Source organism: Phyllostomus hastatus, unplaced genomic scaffold, assembly GCF_019186645.2.
Source record: "Phyllostomus hastatus isolate PE091 unplaced genomic scaffold, TTU_PhHast_1.1 phas_contig_196, whole genome shotgun sequence".
Taxonomy (NCBI): domain Eukaryota; kingdom Metazoa; phylum Chordata; class Mammalia; order Chiroptera; family Phyllostomidae; genus Phyllostomus; species Phyllostomus hastatus.
In genome coordinates this window covers 301,066-320,605 of record NW_025333709.1, presented here as the reverse complement: position 1 = coordinate 320,605, position 19,540 = coordinate 301,066, and the positions used below count along the sequence as shown (strand labels likewise).

General features: G+C 70.3%; 1 protein-coding gene across 4 annotated transcripts; it reads right to left on the bottom strand.

Annotated features, from left to right (window-relative positions):
* Positions 1-4,949: 4,949 nt before the first annotated feature.
* On the bottom strand, positions 4,950-17,716 carry FGFRL1 (fibroblast growth factor receptor like 1). 4 transcript variants are annotated; one of them, XM_045834688.1, is made up of 7 exons: positions 17,416-17,716; positions 16,806-16,906; positions 8,284-8,556; positions 7,089-7,169; positions 6,720-7,001; positions 6,293-6,646; positions 4,950-6,188 (listed from the first exon to the last, which is right to left on the bottom strand). In XM_045834688.1, the coding sequence occupies exons 2-7, from the start codon at positions 16,888-16,890 to the stop codon at positions 5,740-5,742; spliced, it is 1,524 nt and encodes a 507-aa protein (XP_045690644.1). In that variant the 5' UTR covers positions 16,891-16,906; positions 17,416-17,716; the 3' UTR covers positions 4,950-5,739. The 4 variants fall into 4 exon arrangements, with proteins under 4 accessions (XP_045690644.1, XP_045690645.1, XP_045690646.1 ...); XM_045834689.1 differs by having other exon boundaries at positions 17,548-17,716; XM_045834690.1 differs by lacking the exon at positions 17,416-17,716 and adding an exon at positions 17,103-17,157.
* Between the last annotated feature and the right edge of the window lie 1,824 nt (positions 17,717-19,540).

Sequence of the window (19,540 nt, the reverse complement as noted above, 5' to 3'; positions counted from 1 at the left end):
AAGCGTCCTCCGTGGATACTGATGGTTTGAAGGAAGGTGGGGGGTCTGGGAGGGACCCTCTGCATCCACCCCTCACTGTGAGCCCGGCCCCCCTCTCTTCTCCGAAGCCCACCTGTGCTGCCTCCTGATAGGGCAGATGCTGCATTCTAGCAAATACCTGGCCCGCTGTGCCCCCCACTTGGCCCCCATTGCCCTTGCCCCTCCCCGTGGGGACCCCCAGGGGCAGACGGAACCTCCTGGAGTCCTCGGCCTGAGCCCCAGGGCCAGGACGCCCCTGCCTCTTCCCCACTCCCTGGGGCTGTGCTCCACGACCACCCCTCCAGGACCCAGGGTCCAGCCAGACCCCACCCCCACCATGGCACTGGGCAAGGCTGGCGCCTGCCCCTGCAGCCAGCTGTAGGCGGCCGTCACCACCTGCCGGCCCAGGGCCAGATGCCGGTGGCTGCCGTGGGCATGGGGGTGGGACTCGCAGCCGCCTGGTGGGGCAGCCTCGGGCCCCCACCCGCCCTCACCTGGGGCTACTGCAGGCCCTTCGTTAGTCCCCCCGCTCTGCCCTGGGATGGGGCACCTGTCTCAGCTCAGGCACCGTGAGGGGTGGACATGGGCCCCAGCCTGAGGCCCCTCCCCTGGGTCCCCCGCCCACCTGTGCGCCCGCACCTGCCACTCCCCAGAGCGTGGCTGCAGGGTGGCAGGTGGGGCCCCTGGGAACCGCACTCGGGTGGGAAGGTGTGGCTCCCTGAAGTCTCCGGGGTGGCCTCCCGCCCCTCGGGCCCAGAAGAGAGGCCGGCGACAGGCCCCAGGGCCGTGCGGGCGGCCTGTGTGCCCAGCCTGTGACCTGTGACCCCTGCTGCGGGGCCACAGCCCGGGAAGCCTCAGGCCCCTGCGCTGACACCGGGCCTGGCACTGACTTGCTGCCTTCTCACCCCGGATAGACACCAACGTCAGGACCCCCAAGAGGAAGCAGCCCGTACCCCAGGGCGCAGACGTGTGCCGAGGGCCCCCCCCGACCCGGGCGCCACCCAGCCCCAAGCCGACGCGGCATCTGTGCCGGCAGAGCCCCTGTCCCGGACCGCCGGAGACGCCCAGCCAGCGCCAGGAGGCCCCGTGCCGGCTGCCCCCACGGCGCACCCCGGTGGTGACGGGCAAGCCCCCAGCCGACGGGTCTGTGAGGCCACAACAAGCCTCCTGGGCGCCCACCTGCGGGCGTCCACAGGAGAAACCCCCAGGGGCAGGGAGCGCGGCCTCCTGCCCCGTCAGGTCCGGGACCTGCACGGGCGGCCACCTCTGGCCACAGAAGCACGTGGACCCGAGTGGGGGCCTGGACCCCCCGTGAGGACTGACCAGGGCTCAGGCAGGGCCGGGCGGTCAGTGCTGGAGGACAGAGCTGTGAATGGGGTCGGTCCCAGGCCAGGCGGCAGCCTGGCCGGGCTTCGGGTGGGCTGCTGAGGGCCTGGCCACGTGGCCCGGGGGAGGGGCTGGGGGACGGGGCGCCGCCCAGGTTGGAAGCCTGACTTCAGGACCCAGCACTGCGGGGCCATGAACGCGCCCGCTTCAGACAGCCTGCGCGCACAGTGGGGCAGCAGGGCCCGGGACACCGTGGGCCAGCCGCCCCGGGCCTGCCCGCTGGGGGCCTGTGCTGCGGGGTCACGGGGGTCTGATGAGCTCAGCACCCAGCTCAGCCTTGGGCGAGGACAGCCCCCTGCAGCAAACCTCCCCCCCCTCAGAGACCACTCCCTGAGCCCTAACAGTGAACCCCGAGACCAGGGCCCTGTGTTCCCGGTGACCCAGGGCCCAGGCCCCCTGTGGCTGAGCCCCCCCGTCTCTCAGGAGAGCCCTTGGCCCCCAGATTCCCCCACCCCATCCCGGCGCCCACCCGGCCCGTCCTGGGAAGGCCCTGAGCCCAACTGGGCCTGGATGCTGGGCCTCACCGTGCAGGCCAGGCCCAGGGCAAGGTCAGCACAGGGCCCCACGGGAGCCCCCGCAGTGGCCAGGCCCTCCCGGCCCCACCTCGGCCCCAGCCCCTCGGTGTGACGAGCAGCCGCAGTGGCCCCTGCCCACCACGGTCGGCTCATGGGGTGCCCTGGGCTCCCGCCCCCAGAGGCTCCTCGCGCTGGACTTGCCGCGCCAGTCACACAGCCGGGGCTGCTCCCCCACGCCCCAGCCGGGGGCCACACGGGGAGCCCAGCCTCCGTGCCCCACCTCCAGGCAGCCCCCGCCCCACAGGCCTGCCCGTCCCTGCGCCCTGGGTCTGGGCAAGTCATCCGGGGGCATCTTCCATCCGGCCCCCACAGCAGATCCCTGCCCTGGCGGGCCCCACACAGCAGCCCCCAGGAACCCTTGACCTTGTGCTCTGGGCCCAGGCCAGGTCTATGTCCCCGAAATGTCCCTGGCCTGGCCCCAGGACAAGGCTCTAATCTCCTGCCAGCACCCCCAACCCAAGGCCTGTGGGGGGAGGGTTGCACCCTGCACCCCTCACCCTTGGCCCCTGGCCACACTGCCCCGTCCCTGGCATCAGCCTCGGGCCCCCCCCCAGGACAGCTGCCGGCCGGCCGGCTGGCCAACACCCCTTTGAAGCCAGGAAAGCTGGGCAGCAGCAGGGGGCAGTCACACCCTTTGGTGTCAGAGCCCCACCGCCCTTCCAAGTTCACCCGACTTCAAGGGTCCCGGCTCGTCATGCTCCGGGCAGGGCAGATCAGAGGGCGCCCGGCTGGCTGGCTCGGTGCCTGGGGCCGTGCCCTCCTGGCACCCCCACCCAGTGCCTTGCACCCACCAAGGACACCCAAGTATCCCGAAATGGCCCATCCAGAGGGTTGCCCTGAGGACACCGTTGACCCCCTCACCCACCTCCAGCCTGGGACCCCGAGCAGGCCCCAACCATGCCCACCCCCAGAACACCCCGCAGAGCTGGGGATCGTGGCATCTGTGTCCCCATTGGTGAGCCCATAGGATTGGCCGCTGCCCCCACCCAGGCCTTTGTGCCTGTGGCCAAGGGCGCCTTGGGGCCTGGCCTCAGTGGGAGTCTAGGGCGGCCATGCAGGGGCAGAGGGGCCCAAGGGACCGGGGGTGGGGTGTGTGGCCCAGCCACAGTGCCTCTCCCTTGCCCCCCAGCTCCGCGAGGTCCCACCAGTCACCCAGGCCCCCCACCTGACCCCTGAGCCTGGCCAGTCCCTCTGTGCTCAGCCTGGAAGTCCCCAGTGCCCCAGAGAAAGGTGTGGGGCAGGGCGGGGCAGAGCCACCGGGCGAACCGGTCAACCATCACCTGTTAGGGGCAGACTTTGCACCCCCTTGGGGACACCGTCTCCCCTCTGCCGGCCTCCCCCCATGGAAAGGACCCACTACCGTCTGGTGGGCTGCTCCCCTCACACCCACCCTACGGGGGTGCAGGGAGGTGAGACTCCGTCCTGGCAGTGCAGGCATGGGCAGCTTGCGTGCACCTCTGCAATGTGTGTGGGGGGGTCCAGAGCCAGGGCCGTCCGAGTGGGCCCTGAAGTCCCCCGGGGTCATGGCAGCGTCGAGGGGCAGATAGCCCAGGACAGGAGAGGTGTGGAGGGTGGTCCCAGTTGCAGACGGGGGGGGGGGGGGGCTGCAGGGAGGAGGAGGTGCTCACTCCCGGCAGTGGCTGAGGGGGCCGTGGAGGGCGGGGCCTCTGAGCCCCGGGGTGTGGGCTGAGCTCCCCAGGGGAGCACCTGCTGACCAGGTGGGCCCCGCCCCCATGAGAGCCCTAGGGGTCGAGGGGCAGGACTCAGGGTCTTCAGGTTCTGCAGGCTGACCTCCAGCGTGCCTGCCCTCCTCGCCCCCTGGCCCCAGGTCTCCCTACCACTGGACAGACATCTCCTTGCTACCCAAGGTCCATCCCTCCCCCATCTTAGACTGAAGCCCAACCAGCCCCTCCCCCGCAAGCCTGCTCTGTCTGGGGACCTTGTGGGGGTCACCAGCTGTGAGCAGCCACAGCCCCCATGGCACCCCGAGTCGCTGCAGCTCGCCACCCCACGGCAGCCAGTGCCCAGGTCTCCCACTGCACCCACCGCAGGCGGCCCCCTTGCCCGCAGCCAGGACCACTCCAGTGGGGCCTCCTCCCAGGGGACGGGGAGGTGTGGAAAAGGAAGGACACTGCCTGGAGGCCCCGGTGGAGGAGGGGGAAGGGGACTGGAGGCCCAGCCCTCAGAGACAGAGGAGGAGGGGCTGCTCCAGTGTGAGGTTGAGGGACAGGGGCTGAGGCCTTGACCTTGGGGGGCCCAGCAACGCCTGGGAAGGATGGTGGGTGTCTCAGCCTGCAAAGCCTGTCCTTGTCTGGAGAAGCCAAGCCCCGGCCCCGGCCCAGGCAGGGCCCTTCCTGCCCAACTCCGAGGCTCTGGGGACGTCAGGTGCTTCACACAGGCGGCTCTGCTAGAACCACACAGGTTGTCGTAGTGCCTTTTCCTAAGAGGTTCCAGCCCCCCACCACCACCTGGCAGGAGGAACCCCCACCCTCAAGTGTTAGCCAAGCAAGTCGGAGGCTTGTGTCCCCAGGTGGAGAGCGAGACCATTGCCCCACTCAGGGGTGGTGGCCAGACCCTTGGGATGGCATCCTGCAGGCGGCAGGTGCCTGGGGGGGGGGGTGCCAGCCCCGCCCCCCGGAGGGCAGCCCCAGCCCTCCAAGGCCACCCAGCTGTGTGGGATGGGAGCGAGTGAGGGCCCCGGGGCTCCGCCATGGAGAGGTGTTCGTGGGCCAGGTGCCAGGGCTCCAGCCGGCCAGGGAGGTGGACATGCACAGGTACAGAGGCCAGTGCTTCTGTGCGGGGGTGGACACTGAGCCCTGGGGATCCCAGGTCCCAAGCTGACCCTCAGGCCCCGCGGTGGGACTCTGTCCCGGGTCTGGAGCCCAGGCCACAGGTCCACTCGCAGGCCCATGGGCTCACACACACACCGGTACACACTTGTACAGATGCACACGCAGGCAGCAACACTAGTTTAGAGGAAAAGGATGCACGTTTTCTTGTTTAACAAAATAAATTAAATATACGAAGCTTCAGCTCAAACTCTATATAAAATTACAGAGGTCTGGGCCACCTCGGACAGTGGGGTGATGGGTGCCTGGCCCCGAGTGGACACCCGGCCTGGCCATGAGGCCAGGTGGGTCCTGGGCCCCCAGAAGGCCAGGTCTCTGTGGCCCTGCTCTTTCATCATTAATATTATCTTAATTTCATAAATATAAATATCAAGGCCCTCTTCTCTCCGGCAGTGGGAGGTGGGTGTGACCAGAGTCACTCCCAGCTGGGCTCCGGCCTCTCAGGACAGGGCCCGAGACGGCCATGCCCGATCCCCCGACCCCCCGGCCCAGGGCGCGGGGACTCCTGGACACCCAGGACAGGTGGTGGCAAAAATAGCCGCCCACCTGCCGAGGCCTGGGCAGAGACAGGCGGGCAGGCGTGGGGCAGGGGTGGGAGTTTTTGGTTTGCAAAGCCAGGGCGTCTCTCAGATCTCCTGCCAGGCAGGGGCGGCGACTGTGCCCCTGTGAAACCCTCCTCACAGGCCAAGGGCTTCCCTCGTCAAGCGGCCCAGCACCGCGTGCCCAGAGCACGCCTGTGTGTGTGTGGAGGTCTCTCGTGCATGCTGCGCCTCGCCCAGGGCGCCCGGGCTGCTGGCTGCACCCTTCCCCGGTGCACACCCCCCACCGCGGCCCTCTGCTCCCTGCCTGTCTGCCAGCCTGGCCCCCGGGCACCCACCCCGGGGCACCCAAAGCCCCAGCACCGGCACCACCTAGCACTGGTAGTGGATGTGCTGGTGCTGGTGGACCTTGCCCTCCACGTGTGAGTGCGTGTGTGAGTGCGTGTGAGTGTGCGTGTGCACGTCTGTGTACAGCTTGGGGTAAAGCTTGGGGCCAGCCGCTGAGCCTGGACCCAGCAGGTGCTGGGGGGCTGCCGGGGCCCCGAGCTCCTCACACAGCCCCACGCCGGCGGCGGTGCCAAGGCCGGGGGACACCCGCAGGTCCTTGTCCCCGCCTCGGTCCCGAGTGGTCACCGGCGTGCGGTGCGCAGGCGCGGGGGGCACGGGAGCGGGTGCGCACGGCTTCTTCTTGGCCTGGCACAGCCACAGGAGCACAGTGCCCAGGATGAAGACGGCGCCGGCCGGGATGCCGATGACCACGGGCCACGGCAGGCTGGTGGTGGAGGACGAGGGGTGCACGGGCGGCCCTGGCGGCTTGGGATCTGCAGGCGAGAACCAGGAAGAGGGCGGGAAGGGTCAGGAGCGCCTGCGCACGGCCCCGGGGGCGGGCAGGGGGCAGGGGCCAGGGGCCGGCGGCGTGGGGCACCTGGCAGCACGGTGAGGAAGGCGCTGCGGAAGCTGTAGCCCATGGTGTTGGCGCCCAGGCAGATGTACATGCCCGCGTCGTCCTGGCGGGCGCGGGTGATGAGCAGCTTGTTGAGGTAGGAGCCGTCAGGCCGCGACCACACGTCGCCCGTGGGCAGCACCACGAACTTCTGGCCGCCCACGTCGATGGTCGAGTTGTAGCGGCCCTCGGAGCCGTACTCCACGCGCTTCAGCCACTGGATCACGGGCTTCACGTCGCTGCGCACTTTGCACTGGAAGGACGTCGTGCCCCCGAAGTCCACCGTGGTGTTCACGGGGTGCGTGCCCGTGAGCACCGGCTTGGAGCGCGTCCGCTCTGCAGGGGAGACGGCATGTGGGCGTGCCCCGGCCCCGCCCCGCCCCGGCCCCGCCCCCCGGCCGGCACTCACGGATGACGTCCACCTTGTAGGTCGCGTTGATGGCGCCGGCGCGGTTGGACACCCGGCAGGTGTACTTGCCGCTGTCCTCGGGGCGCAGGTTCTTCAGGCTCAGCGTCCACTTCTTCCTGTGCTCGCTGGCCTCGGGGCGCGTCAGGGCCTGGTCATCCTTCATCCACATGATGTCGGGCCGCGGGTGCCCGCTGGCCACGCACTTGAGACGCACGGAGCTGCCCACAGGCCGCGCGATCACCCGGCGCCGCATCTTGGAGGGCTGCGTGAAGCGGGGCCGCGCTGCCGGGTGGGCAGCAGAGAGGTCAGCGGGGCTCCGACGGAGGGGGCCCCCCTGCTCCCGAGGACTGGGGTGTCGCCCACACTTACCCCACTGCTTGCTGGCTGGGTCCTCCTGGCCTCCGGAGGAGCCCTCATGCCCCGGGCTCTCCCTGGCTGGGCTGGTGTCCTCTGCAGAGGGGAGGGTGCGTGAGAGGGGTCTCCACAGCACCCCCAGACCCAGGCTGGTCCCCAGCCCTGGGCGTCTGGCCGGGCTGTGAAAGCCCTGGAAAGGCCACAGGCACACCCCCCCACCTCAGAGGCCTGGAGACAGCTGGGCACAGCCCGCCCAGCCCACTCCCAGGGTGCAGGTGACCCCAACAGGCTGGGGGGGGGGCGGGACTGAGAGTGGGCCCCCCACCCTGGCTCCGGGGGGTCTACAAGCGGGGGGGAGGGGCAGGCCCGGCGGCAGCTGCGGTAACCCTAGCCCACATCAAGGGGCCGGGGGCCGGGCGAAGTGACATGGGCCACATACCACCCTGTCGTCCCCCCTCCGAGAGGACAGTGGGGGGGGTCACCCAGAGTGCTCCCATTCCACAGCCCCCGAGGGGGCGGGGCTTGTGGAGGAATGCCCCCTCCCCAGGACAGCCGCGCCTCTGCGAGCCCAGGGCTGAGGCCAGACTGTCTCAGGCGCCCGCCCTGGCCCCGGCAGGGGGAGCCCGGCTCAGGCCACGCCCTGGTGGGCAGGCCAGGGCCACCATGCCCTGAAGGACACTGCCTCCCCCCCCCCCCGGGAGGCCCCACCCCAGAGACCCCTCCCCAGGGGACCCACACAGGGAGCACACGGGGGCGGGCTGGGGCCAGTGCCTGGTCCCCGCGAGAGCAGGGCGTGTCACTGGGGACGCCGCCCAGGCCCCAGCCCAGGCCCCGGAGGCAGAAGAGAACAGAAGGTCCTTGGCTTGCCGGCGGCCCCTCTGAACTCCGAAACCTGAGCCTCAAAGTCACCGCCAAGAGCAGGGCCGCCAGCCTGCCCGGCACGCCCTTCAGTGGGTCGACCACTAGGGCCCCAGGCCGGCTCCTGCTGCCCCGGCGGGGGTCCCGGGCTCTGGGACAGCACGCCCTTGGGAGGAAGGGTCCCCGAGGGGCAGAGGACAGAGGTCAGGCCCCGTCCTGGGCTCAGAAGAGGTGGCAGGGCATCCTGGTGGCGGCGGGCCGGGCTCAGGCCCAGGGGCAGGGTGGGGGAGGGGGCAGGGTGGGGGCCGCGGGGAGGGCCGGCCCCAGCACGGGCTGCGCCGGTGGCACTCACCCGTCACGATGAGGGTGTAGTTGACGCTGAGGCTGCCGAAGCCGTTGGTGGCCTTGCACACGTAGGCCCCCGCGTCCCCCCGCTCCACCTCCTTCACCCGCAGCCCCTGGGGCAGCACCCGGAACCGGCTCCAGCCGCCGTGGATGGTGCGGCCGTCCTTGGTCCACATGGTCAGCGGCGGCGGGTCCCCCTCCACGGGGCACTGCAGCCGAATGGTGCGGCCCAGCCGGGCCACCTGCCGTGGGACCACCTTGTCTGCCATCCTCGGGGGGCCTGCAGGCAGGTCAGAGCCTCGTCAGGGTGGCAGTGGTGGGGTAGGTGCTGGGAGCCGGCGGCACAGGGCCCTCCTCCCAGACCGCTGTCTGCATTTGCCCAGGCCCCCTCGGGCCAGGCCACGGCCACCGCGCGCCTGCTACCTGCCGCTGCACGGAAGCCGGAACCAAGCTCCGCCGGGGCAGCTCGCCGGGGCACACATCCTGGGAGAGCAGGGCGGCTCTCACCGGCCCCCACAGACACGCCGGAGTGTGTGTGTGTAAGCGCACGCGTGCATGAGTCACATGGCTCCCACGTGGCTGACGGCCCAGGCCTGTGTGCCTGGACAAGGGCCTCCCTGCTGCCAACCACAGCCAACACACGGCTTAACCCGAGGCCGGGGGTCACAGAGTGCGTGGCGGGTACACCGGCCCCGGTGCGGGGTCCCTGTCGAGTTGGCGGTCTGTGCCCAGCGCCAGGCCCCAAAGGAGAGGACCATGGCACCCCGCACTGTGGCAGAAAGCCCGCATGTGGCCTCAGGGCCTCCAGAGTCAAATGCAGGGACAGTGGGGCAACCGGGCCTGGAGGACATCGAGGGACGGGCCCGCTGGGAAGGACACGCAGGCGTCCAAACGCATAGGAGTCACCTCCTGGCCAACGACACAGTCGCCCTGCCCAGGCGCTCGGCCAGCCGAGTTCCAGGACCCTGCTCGCCACCCCATGCTGCGTCCACTTCAGGCCCAGGGGGCCTGTGTCTGGGTCCCGGCCTCACAGGCACCCCCGGAGGTAGCGGTGGCTCCCAGATGCTGTTGAACAGGGCCTGAGGGCCACATGTGTTTCTAATCACCAGCTGGTGTTCCTTCAACATGCAATTACCAGCTGGTTACACCACGGCCTTTGCAACCAGGGCCACCCGTGCCTCCGTGGGTCTGACAGAAACTCACGCAGCAGCTTCCCACACGTCGCCACCCCCCTCCAGGACTCTCCAGGAGCACTGAGCCCCTCCCTCCTCTCTGGGGGCACTGAGGGGGGCTGGGCACCACTCCCACTTAAGGCAGGGAGCTGATGGCCCAGGGTTCAGGGTGTCTGGCTCCCAGTGGGGAGGGGTTCCCTCATCCTGCCTGGCATGCCCCACTCCGCCAAGCCCACCCTGCCAAGATGCAAGTCCACTCCCCACCCTGCCGCGACTTGGGACACTCCCACCCACCTCGTAGCTTCTGGACAGTGCGCCATGGCCCCAGGCCCCCTACACTGCCCACCAGCCCCTCCTCACCGGCTGTCACCCCCACCCCTGTCCCTGGGAAGGGACAAGAACTGCAGAGGTGGCAGGGGTCCGAGACCCACCTCTCTCTAACTCCTCAGTGGCCTGCACGGCCCCCCAGGCCCCCACCCAGCTAGAGTGGGAGGGGCTGCAGGGCCCACGGACCAGGTCCCAGCTTCACTCCCAGGCAGACCCGGTCCGCCACCTGTCACTGTCTGAAATTCCGCCATTCACAAGGCCTCTGGCCGCAGGACAAAGAGCCCCCCCAGCCTTCCCAGCACCCTGGGCCTCCTCGCTGCCACCTGGGCTCACGCAGACACACGCAACCGCTCAGCAGGCGCGGGGAGGGAGGGCAGTGCCTGGCCTGAGAGGCAGTGTCCCCCCCGTTGGGGGCTGCCCGTCCCAGTGCCACCTGGGAGGGCGCGATGGAGCGATGGCCCGACACCTCCCTCTCCCCAAGGAGCCGGCTCCGTGGCAGGGAAAGGCCCGACCTGCCCAGGCCGGGGGCCGAGGAGCTCGAGCAGCGGGGGTGTCTTTCGGGCGGCAGCAGCCGAGTCCTCCAGACAGAGAGGTTGTGATGCCCCTCCATCCGGCATCCTGCGGGACAGGGCCAAGGACAGCCAGACGGCCGGAAGTGTGGCCCCAGGGCAGCCCTGTGAGCCATGCTGGAGGACAGGCGGGCCGGAGCCAGCCTTATCCTAAAGCAAACAGCCCCTTCCCTGCCCCTGCAGCCAGGCTGCCCCGCCCCACACCGACCCAGGGCCAGGCCAGGCCCCTGGGCCGCCCACACCCGCCCCGGCAGAGACCCCGGCAGGCTCCAGGGAGGAGAGCCCACCCCCCCTGCAGATCCCTGGGAATGATGGCTGCAGCTCTGTGCTTGGCCTGGGGACACAGGCCGCCCCCCCCCGGCCACCTGGGCAGAGTGTCCAGACCCTCGTCACGGGGAGACGACAGCAAGGCGGAGGCCGGGGGGTGCGCGGGGATGCCCGGGAAGAAAGCCCAACAGCAGCTCCGAGGTGGGGCCGTGGCCTCCTCCAGGGACCCCCTGCCCAACCTCAGCCCCCTCCTTGCGAGCACCTCCTCCAGGAAGCCCCCAGCCCGGCACACACCTAGGCCCCGGTGTCTCTAAGCCATAGGTGTGGGAAGTTACGGGCACAGGCAGGCCACGCGGGCCACACACAGGGGCAGACAGGGGGCAGCAGAGGCCAGGTCAGGGCTCCCCACCACCGCCGGGAGGGCTGAACACACAGGCGGGGGCAGGAGGAAGTCTGTCCCCCTTTCCTCTCCCCTTCCTCCTCCCCCGGCTGTGAGAACAAGGCCAGGAATGGGGGGTGGGGGGGCCCAGGGGCTGGTGTGCAGTGACCTGGAGGCCCCACCCCCACTCGGCTTCCCCGGAGCTCAGGTGTCACCCACACCACGTCGCCGGCTGTCCCCCAGACAGCCCCCGCCCCGTGTGCACCCCCCCAACAGTGGGTGCAGACCTCCTGTGGGGGGATACAACCCACCTCAGAGTGCCTGAGGCCCCAGGCCCACTGCTGTCGCCCACCCGGCCAGGTCTGGTAAGACAAGAACCTCCTGTCACCCCAGCGGACGCCCCTCTCACCCCGTGGGCCCAGGGACGGCGAGGGGAGCCGAGCTCCGGGACGCACCGAGAGGTGACACACGGTGGGGGGGGGGGACAAGGCCCCGTGCGGCCTCCAGGGGCCCTGGCTCAGCCCCGAACCCAGGGCCTCAGCCTGCCCCCACCTGGCGACCTTCCCAGCACCCGTCCCCTCCTTTGTCTGTCTGTCTGTCTGTCTGTCTGTCTGTCTGTCAGGGGCCTGGTCCCGGGGCATCAGCCTGGCTTCTCCCCACGGCCCGAGGCTGTCTGTGGGCTCTGACCTGCTGACCCTGAGCTCCGGCTGGGCCGGGCCCCGCCCTGCTCCGGGCCCCGCCCTGCTCCGGGCCCACAGGGGTGGCAGGTGCACTGCCGTCTCAGGCCTCGCCCCACACCTGCCTCCCAGCTGGTGACGCCCAAGCTGGGGGGGCAGATACAGGTGGGAGTGAGGGCGCCCAGGGACCACCGGCTCACCAGGGCAGCCCCTGCCCCCAGCAAGCCCCCCGAAGCCCCAGAAGTTTCTGGCGCGGAAGGAGTTCTCCAGCCAGGATGGGCGTGCGTCCGGGCCAGCCACGCAGGGACTGGCTGTGGGCTGAAGGCACCAGCCAGGAGCCCCCAGACTGCTGGGCCCTCTCCTCCTGGAGGAGCCAAGAGGCCTGGGGACAGCACTGCAGACCAGTCAGAGGGCAGGGAGGAGAGGCAGGGAGGGCCCTCTCGGGGAGGGCAGGGAGGCCCATGACCCCGCCCTACTGTGAGAGAGCACCGAGCACCCGGCACCAGGCCGGCTGGGGAGGCCGCCGGGGTCCTGGCGCCGGGCCCGTGTGGCGTGTGCACACGTGCACACACGCGCCCTCGCACGGGCTCCCAGCCACGGCGCGGCCGGGGCGGCCCCCGTGCGCCCCCCGGGGCTGTGGTGGAGCTGGCAGGACCCGCAGGAGGGGCGGCTGCCTCGGAAACAAGTTCGCTCCGGGCACAGCCGGGGGACAGCCTGGCCCACCCCGCGGGCAAGCCGGCTGCAGCAGCCAGTCCCCTCTGCTGCCCAGCGGGGCTCTGGGCGGGCAGGTCCATCGGCTGCCCTCAGGGGCCCTGCCCACAGGGGCCCTGCTCCTCCTCGCTGTCCCGGGGGCGCGGGGTGTCGCCCCGAGGGCGCCCCTGCCCTGGGGGAGCACGGAAACCGCTGGCAGCCGGCAGGGAGCAGGGAAGCGCCCAGACTCCCCGCCGCCGCCACAGCTCCCACCGAGGGGCCTCACGTCCAGACCGTGCCGGGCCCGCCAGACTGCAGGCTGGCCCCTCCACCCTGCTGCTCGCAAACTCCTCTCACCTGGAACTCGGGGCCCATCACAGGCTCCGCGGGGGGCCCCCCCTACCCCCTACCCCTCACCCCCAGCTGTCACGCACCCAGAAGGCCCTTTCCTCTGAGCCCTCCCTCGAGTGCCGGTGCGGGACCCTGACCACCCAAGTGCCCATGTCGCCTTGGAAACGTGGCAGGGCGTCTCCGGAGCCGGGAACCCTGGGGCCAGAGGCCAGCAGAACCGATGCTCTCCGTGCTGTCGGACTCACGCGCTGGACAGCCCGACCCGCCCAGCGGCCAGGGCTCCTGCAGGCCGGAGAGCCCTCACACGCACCCGCACCCGTGCCTGCCCCACCCGCACGTCAGCCGCACGTCGGCCGCACCTCGGCCCAGGGCCACAGCGCGCTCCTCGGGGGCGGGCCGGGGCTGGGCCGCCCAGCCCTCCGGGCATGTGGGACACTCACTGTGCTCCGCAGTGAGCCCACAGGCCCTGCCGGGGGCGGGCAGCTGCAGCAGGAGCCTGGAGGCCGCCCCGGCCCCTGGCCCTGGCCCTGGCCCTGGCCCTGGCCGAGGAGCTGCGGGCGCCAGAGCGGGTCGGGGCCCAGGTGTAAGGCTCTCGCGGGCACAGCGCCTCCTCCCACCCCGGCTGCGTGTCCTCTCCTCAGCCGTGAACTCCCTCCCGGGCCGCGCTCGCCAGGCCGGAAGAAAAGCAACCGTTTCCTGCCGGGATGGGAGGCCTGGGTCCCAGCAGCCCTGCTGCTTGGGCACCCTCCCTGCCACCTCCCTCAGGGGACAGCTCCTGGAAGCCCCACCCATGCTGGTTCTCCCAGGGGCGGGTGAGGGGCGTCTGGGAGGGTGAGGGCGTGCAGGGCCCAGACCTGCTGGACTCCAGGCCCTGCCTCCAGCCATCCAGTGCAGGCACACCGGCCATCCAGTGCAGGCACACCGGTGCAGACTCCTCACCGGGGACGGGGCTGCAGACAGGTAGAAAAGCCCCCCCGTGACAGCCCCCACACCCCCCTGAACTCCCCAGCCAACCAGCCTCTCACCCCAGCCCGGGCCTGTTCCCCACCCGGTCCCCGGTCCAGCTACCCCAAGGCACCCACGTATCCCAGATGTTCGCCCTGACCCGGGTGCACGGCCCCTCCGCCCGGAGACGCCCACCTGGAAGCATTTCCTCTCCTCCTGGGCCTGTCCTGGCCCGGCCCCGTGAAGCCCATGCCTCTCCCCCTCCCCCGAGCCGGCCCGGGCTGTGGGCCCTGGGTGGCAGCACCCCCCCACACACCCTGTCGGCCGAGGACAGGGCCCGGACAGCAGTCTGGCCGGACACCCCAGGGCCACCACGAGGAGGAACAGACGACGGGCGGCAGGGACCACAGGCCCGGAGAGGGTGCCTGTGGGGTCCGGCACAGCAGCCTGGGCACCCCTCCCCTCCACGTCAGACCTGCCCGCCGAGGCTCCCACTGGGACACACCAGGCGAGGCACAGAACGAGCCACACGAGGCCGAGGAGGACACCCACGGTGGGCGGGCGGCCGGCGGCCAGCGCGCGGCGTCACAGCCTGCCTTCCCGGGACAGTCAGCAGAGCCAGAGCCCGGCCCTGGGCAAGCCGCAGGCTGGGGCCGCCGCTAGGGGAAAACCAACATTTCCACGGCCGTCCGGCCGAGGGGCCTGGCAGGCGCTGGAGGCCCATTGATCCCGCACAATGGGGAAGGGCCTGTGTTCCCAGGCCCAGCCAAAGGAGACTTTGTTCACGGCTGCCCCCCCCCCCCCGAGGGGACAGTGATTTATTCTCCCTTCCAGGAGTGGGGCCTGAGTACACGAGGCGGCTGGCCCGCACCCTACCTGGCAGTGCCTGGGCCTGGCTCCCGCTTGTCCACCTCAGCCCACCTCCCTCTGGCTAGCCGCTGCCCAGTGGGGCCTGGGGGCTGGGGGGAGGTCCCCACAGCCCGGCTGGAGGCCGTGGCCCTCTGAGGCTCACACCCGCTCCCACTGAGTCACACGCACCGCAGACCCAGAGGCCCCAGCCTGCCCTCCCCCGGCCCCCGGGGGGGCACCACACTCGGCCAGCACCCGGCTCCCCGGGGTCACTGTCGCGTTCAGTCAGCGCGACCTGGAGGGCTGGCTGGCTGGCTGCTCAGGGACCGCTCCGCGGCGCCGCCATCCTCGGAGAAGTTCAAGGGCAGCACTTGCCAGAAACCCCCCGACACAACTTCTTCTAAAGCTATTTGAGAAAAGTATCTCGTTCCGAACCTCTCGGGCTCCCACGGTGAGGAATAAAATGGAAATGGAGAAAGCCAAATTCTATCTCTCCTCAGCTTTGGAAAACACAGTTCAAGACAAACCCACCGCGATTGTGAAACTTTGGGAAAAGGGGAACTTCGAAAACATGATCCGGCTCCAGAGATGTGCCGCCTCCAGGAGTGGCGACACCGCGGGGAGAGCGGCTCTCAAAACACCCCACGCGCTGTGCGCCGGTTCGCCCGCCCGGGGAGGCCCGCCCCGACCCGCTCACCCGGGAAGTGGGAGCGCCTCGAGTCCAGGCCCAGAGGGGAAGCCAGTGCGACTCAGGAGGAGGGCCTCCACCCCCACCCGAAACCACAGAGGCCCTGCCTTTGGACGGCGGCCCCCGCCGGCTCCCCGCTGCGCCGCGCCAGCAGAGCTGGATGCCAGGCACGGCTCCACGGCACAGGCTGAGGGGCACCGAGCAGGGTGTGGCCCTCCAGGGTCCCTCGGCGCCAGCGGGGGCCCTGCTGCCCACTGCCATCCCCTGGCCACCGCCATCCCCCGCTCCGCCTCGGGCTCCCACCAACGACCAGGCCAGGACAGCAGCCTGCAGAGCCTCCCTGGAGTAGTGGCCAGGGGACAGGCAGGTGTGGGGATGGGGGCGTCCGGACAGATAAAGGAAGAGTCAGGGTCTGGGCCACCGGCTGCCGGGGGCCTTGCTGAGCATGACCCGAGTGCCCGCAGCGCCCAGGACGCCGCCCAGCCCAGCCACGGCTGGGCGGCCCCCACCCTCAAGCCAGCCGGCCAGTGCCCGACTGGGCGGGCGGGGAGGGGGGTACCGTGGCATGAGGCCCACCTGGGCCGCCGCCCGCCACCCAACACCCGAACGTGGCCATATAAGGCCGCATAGGGCTCGGTGCGCCCACTGGGCGGCAGGGGAGGGGTTCCAAGCCTCATAGGACTGGCGGACAGGGCAAGGACGATCCTGAGTGGTCAGCACACCCAAAGGGCCGGCCTGGCCACAGGTCCCGCCTAGCTGAGGGGAAGCCAGCACAGGCCATGGCGGGCAAGAGTCTGTGGGTACACATCGCCCATTACCCATCAGCTGCAGATGCCCCCGCTGGCTGGGGCCAAGGGCAGGGGCCCCTCAGGGGCAGCCCAGGCCAGCCCACTTGGACGTCAGGGGTGTGAGCGTGCACCAGGCTCCGGCATGGTGCAGGCCAAGAGCACCATGTCCAGCCTCATGTAGGCTGTCGTTGGGTCTGTCTTGATAGAGCCCCCCGCCACAGTACAGCACCCCCAGGGGCTGGGGACTCTGTATCTGAGGGTGGGCAGGCACAGGGCTGGGTCATGAGTCCCAGACCCCAAGAATGTCCCCACTGTCCCCACACTGCACCCTGGCCACCATGGGACTTAACTGGGTCCACTGTGGCCAAACAGCCCACGCTCAAGGAGCCGAGGTGACCAGCCACCCTCAACTGCAGCTTCTCGTGTGGATATGGATATGTGTCCTGCGAGGAGCAGGGGCCAGAGCCCACCCTGCCGGCAACCGTGGGGCCCCCTAGGTGAGCTGGGATGCCCAGGGGGTCAGAGGGGACCCTCTGGGTGAGCTGAGACTCCCAATGGGTGAGTGGGGGGACCATGGGTAATGGGGGCTCTTGTGTAAGCGACGGGTAAGTTAGGGATACCCTATGGGTAAAATGGGGGAACCCCAAAGGTGAGCTAAGGGTGCCCCGCGGGTGAGCTGGGGCCTGCAGGTGAGGGGCCACTAGCAAGAGCCGTCAGGGGCGGGGCGCAGGCACGCGCCAGGCGGGCACTGGGGCAGAGTTGAGGGCCGGAGGGAAAGGGGCGGTGCTGGCCGAGGCCGGGGCGCTGGGCCGGGCGCCAGGACTCACCTCGGGCGGCGGCGGCCGGCGGGAGGGCCCCCAGCAACAGCGGCGGCAGCAGCAGCAGCAGCAGCAACGCGGGGCTCGGCGTCATCTCGGCCTGTCCGGACCTGGGAGTTTAGGGGGGGCGGTCACTGGCGCGCGGGGTGCGGGGCGCCACCCTCCGGCCTAGGGCCCCGGAGCGCGGGGGTGGGGTGCGGGCCGGTGCTCCGGGCGGAGGAAGCGGCGGCGGGGAGACCGTGGGTATCAAAGCAGACAAAGGGTTTACACTAATTACCGCCTCCCCGCCGCCCCCTCTCTAAGCACCGTCTGGATTCCTGGCTCTTGTAACTCGGGCCTGCCCGCGGGACACACAACACCGGCGGCCCCGCAGATAATCGCCTGCGCCATTAGCGGACAAATTTGCGCTGGAGGGGGCCACGTGGGGTGCCGGGGGGGCGGGGCGCGCAAGACCCTGGAGCGGGCGGGAGCAGCGACGGCGCGTGCCAGTGCCCAGTGGCGGCCCCGCGGATCAGGGACCGTGACCCTCCCGGCCTGCGCCTCGGACCCCGGACCCCGACCCTTGCACTCGGTTCCCCAGTCGTCCCCCGGGGCCGCAAGCGAGCGCGGAGGGGCTCACCTCGGCGGGGCTTGCGGGCGTTGGGGCTCAGGGCCGGGCCCGCGGGGCGCGCTGGGCGGTCATCGCCGCCCCGGGCGCCGCACCCCGCCGCCCCGCGCCCCCGGGCCCGGCCTCGGGACGGCGCGGCGCTACCTGGGCGCAGGCGGCTCGGGCCGGGGCCGGAGAGCGGGGCAGGGTGGGCAGCGAGATCGCGTCTTGGGGCCAGAGGCCGGCGCCGGGGTCCCGGGGCGGCGGGGCGCGGGGCCCGGGGCGGCGCGCCGCGAGGCGTCCTTCCCTGCGGGGCTTTGTCAACTCTCCCGGAGCGAGCGCCGAGCCCGCCGCGCGCCCCGCCCCGGCACAACTTTCCGCCAATCGGTGCGCCGAGGCCCGCCCACTCTCCTCTCGCCCCGCCCCGCGGCCGAACTTTCTGCCAATCCGGGCGCGCGCTCGCCCCGCCCGCGGGGCCCGAGGGTTTAACCCTTGCGCTGCGGAGGCCCGCGGGCGGGGCAGCACCCCGGGGCGCAGCCCCGCCCCCGTCCGGCCCTGCCTCCACCCGGGCCCGCCTCCTCCAAGTCCCAGCCGCCAGCCTTGGCCGCGGCCCCGCCCCCACCAAGCTCCGCGCAACGCCAGGTGCCTCGGAGCCCACCCCACACCTGCACCTCTTTGCAACCGCCTCAGAGGCCCCAAAACCAGGGTACCCTCTTCCCCGGCACCCCCAGAGCTGACCTCTGGCCAGCTGCATCCGGCTGCCCAGGAGAGAAAAGCTGGTTGGCCTCGGACGCTCTGGGCTTCGGGTCCGTGTTTCGTGGAGATGTTGGAGGCAGAGGCGTGATCCACAACCCAGCTCCGGACCAAAGCGGCCCGATGTGGAGCCCAGGCTTACTTGGTGCCCTTGACGGAGGGCAGGTGTGTTCCCGCCGCCCACCAGCAGGCTTCTAGCCTCTCACCTGCTACTGATAACAACACGAGGACCTTAATAATGACAGCAGTAGAGAACAACACACACAGCGCCTCCTATAATCCTCACAGTGAGGCAGGTGTCTGTCACCTGGTGCAGATGAACAAATGCAGGCACGGAGAAGGCAGGGGGTTTGCCGAGAGCTCCCAGCCGGGGCGTGGCACGCCCGGGGCTGACACTGAGGCTGGGGGGCCGAGCTCTACTGAGGTCCCTTCTCCACGCTGCCCCGCCTGCCCTCCCCTGCTGGGCACCCCGCACCAGCTGGCTCCCGTGCCTCCCCCACTTCCACCCATCAGTCTCTCAGACACCCACACTGTCCTCTCCGGCCCGAACTCCTGCTGGTCCGGGCTCCCCCTGGCTTTCCTCCACTGTCACTTCACTTGAATCGAAAATCTTTTTTTAACCTTTTTTTAAAAGATTTTATTTATTTATTTTTAGGGAGGGAGGGAGGGAGAGGGAGAGAGAGAGAGAGAGGGAAACATCAATGTGCGGTTGCTGGGGATCATGGCCTGCAACCCAGGCATGTGCCCTGGCTGGGACTCGAACCTGGGACACTTTGGTTCCCAGCCCGTGCTCAATCCACTGAGCTACGCCAGCCAGGGCTGAAAATCATTTTTAAACACAACCCTGACCCTTCTGTGGTTCGCCAGAGCCCACGACACAAACCCCGTGACCTTTGAGGCCCTGGGTGCCTGGGTCCTGCCCATCTCTAACCCAGCTCTGCCCAAATCACAGCTCCCCCTGTCCCCCCCCCCCCAGTGCAGTGCCCTCCCTGGCTGCCCGGGGCCTTCGCCCACGGTGTTTCACCGGGAGCACTGCCTGGAGCACCCTCTCCCCTCTCAGGAGGCCCCTCTTCCAGGAAGCCTTCCAGGGAAGACTGGAACTGGGGACGCCTTGCAGGCCAGTGTCCCCAGGGCAGAGGACAGTTCAGTGAGGGGTGCCAGCCACCAGGGCCCGGGGCCCATCGGGGCCCAGCCTGCCCACCCTTCCCCAGTCAGTGAGAAGGCAGGCCCCCAGACCCTTTCTCTGCACCCGTGTGAGCGCGTGTGGGCCAGTGGGGGCCAGGAAGGCAGATCTGAGAGGCTGTCCTGAACGCGGAGTCAGGCTCCACAGGCAGGTGGGAGGCCACCCCGAGCCACCCGCGTCGGGGCCGACCCGAGGACCTGAGGCTGGCACGGGGGACAAAAC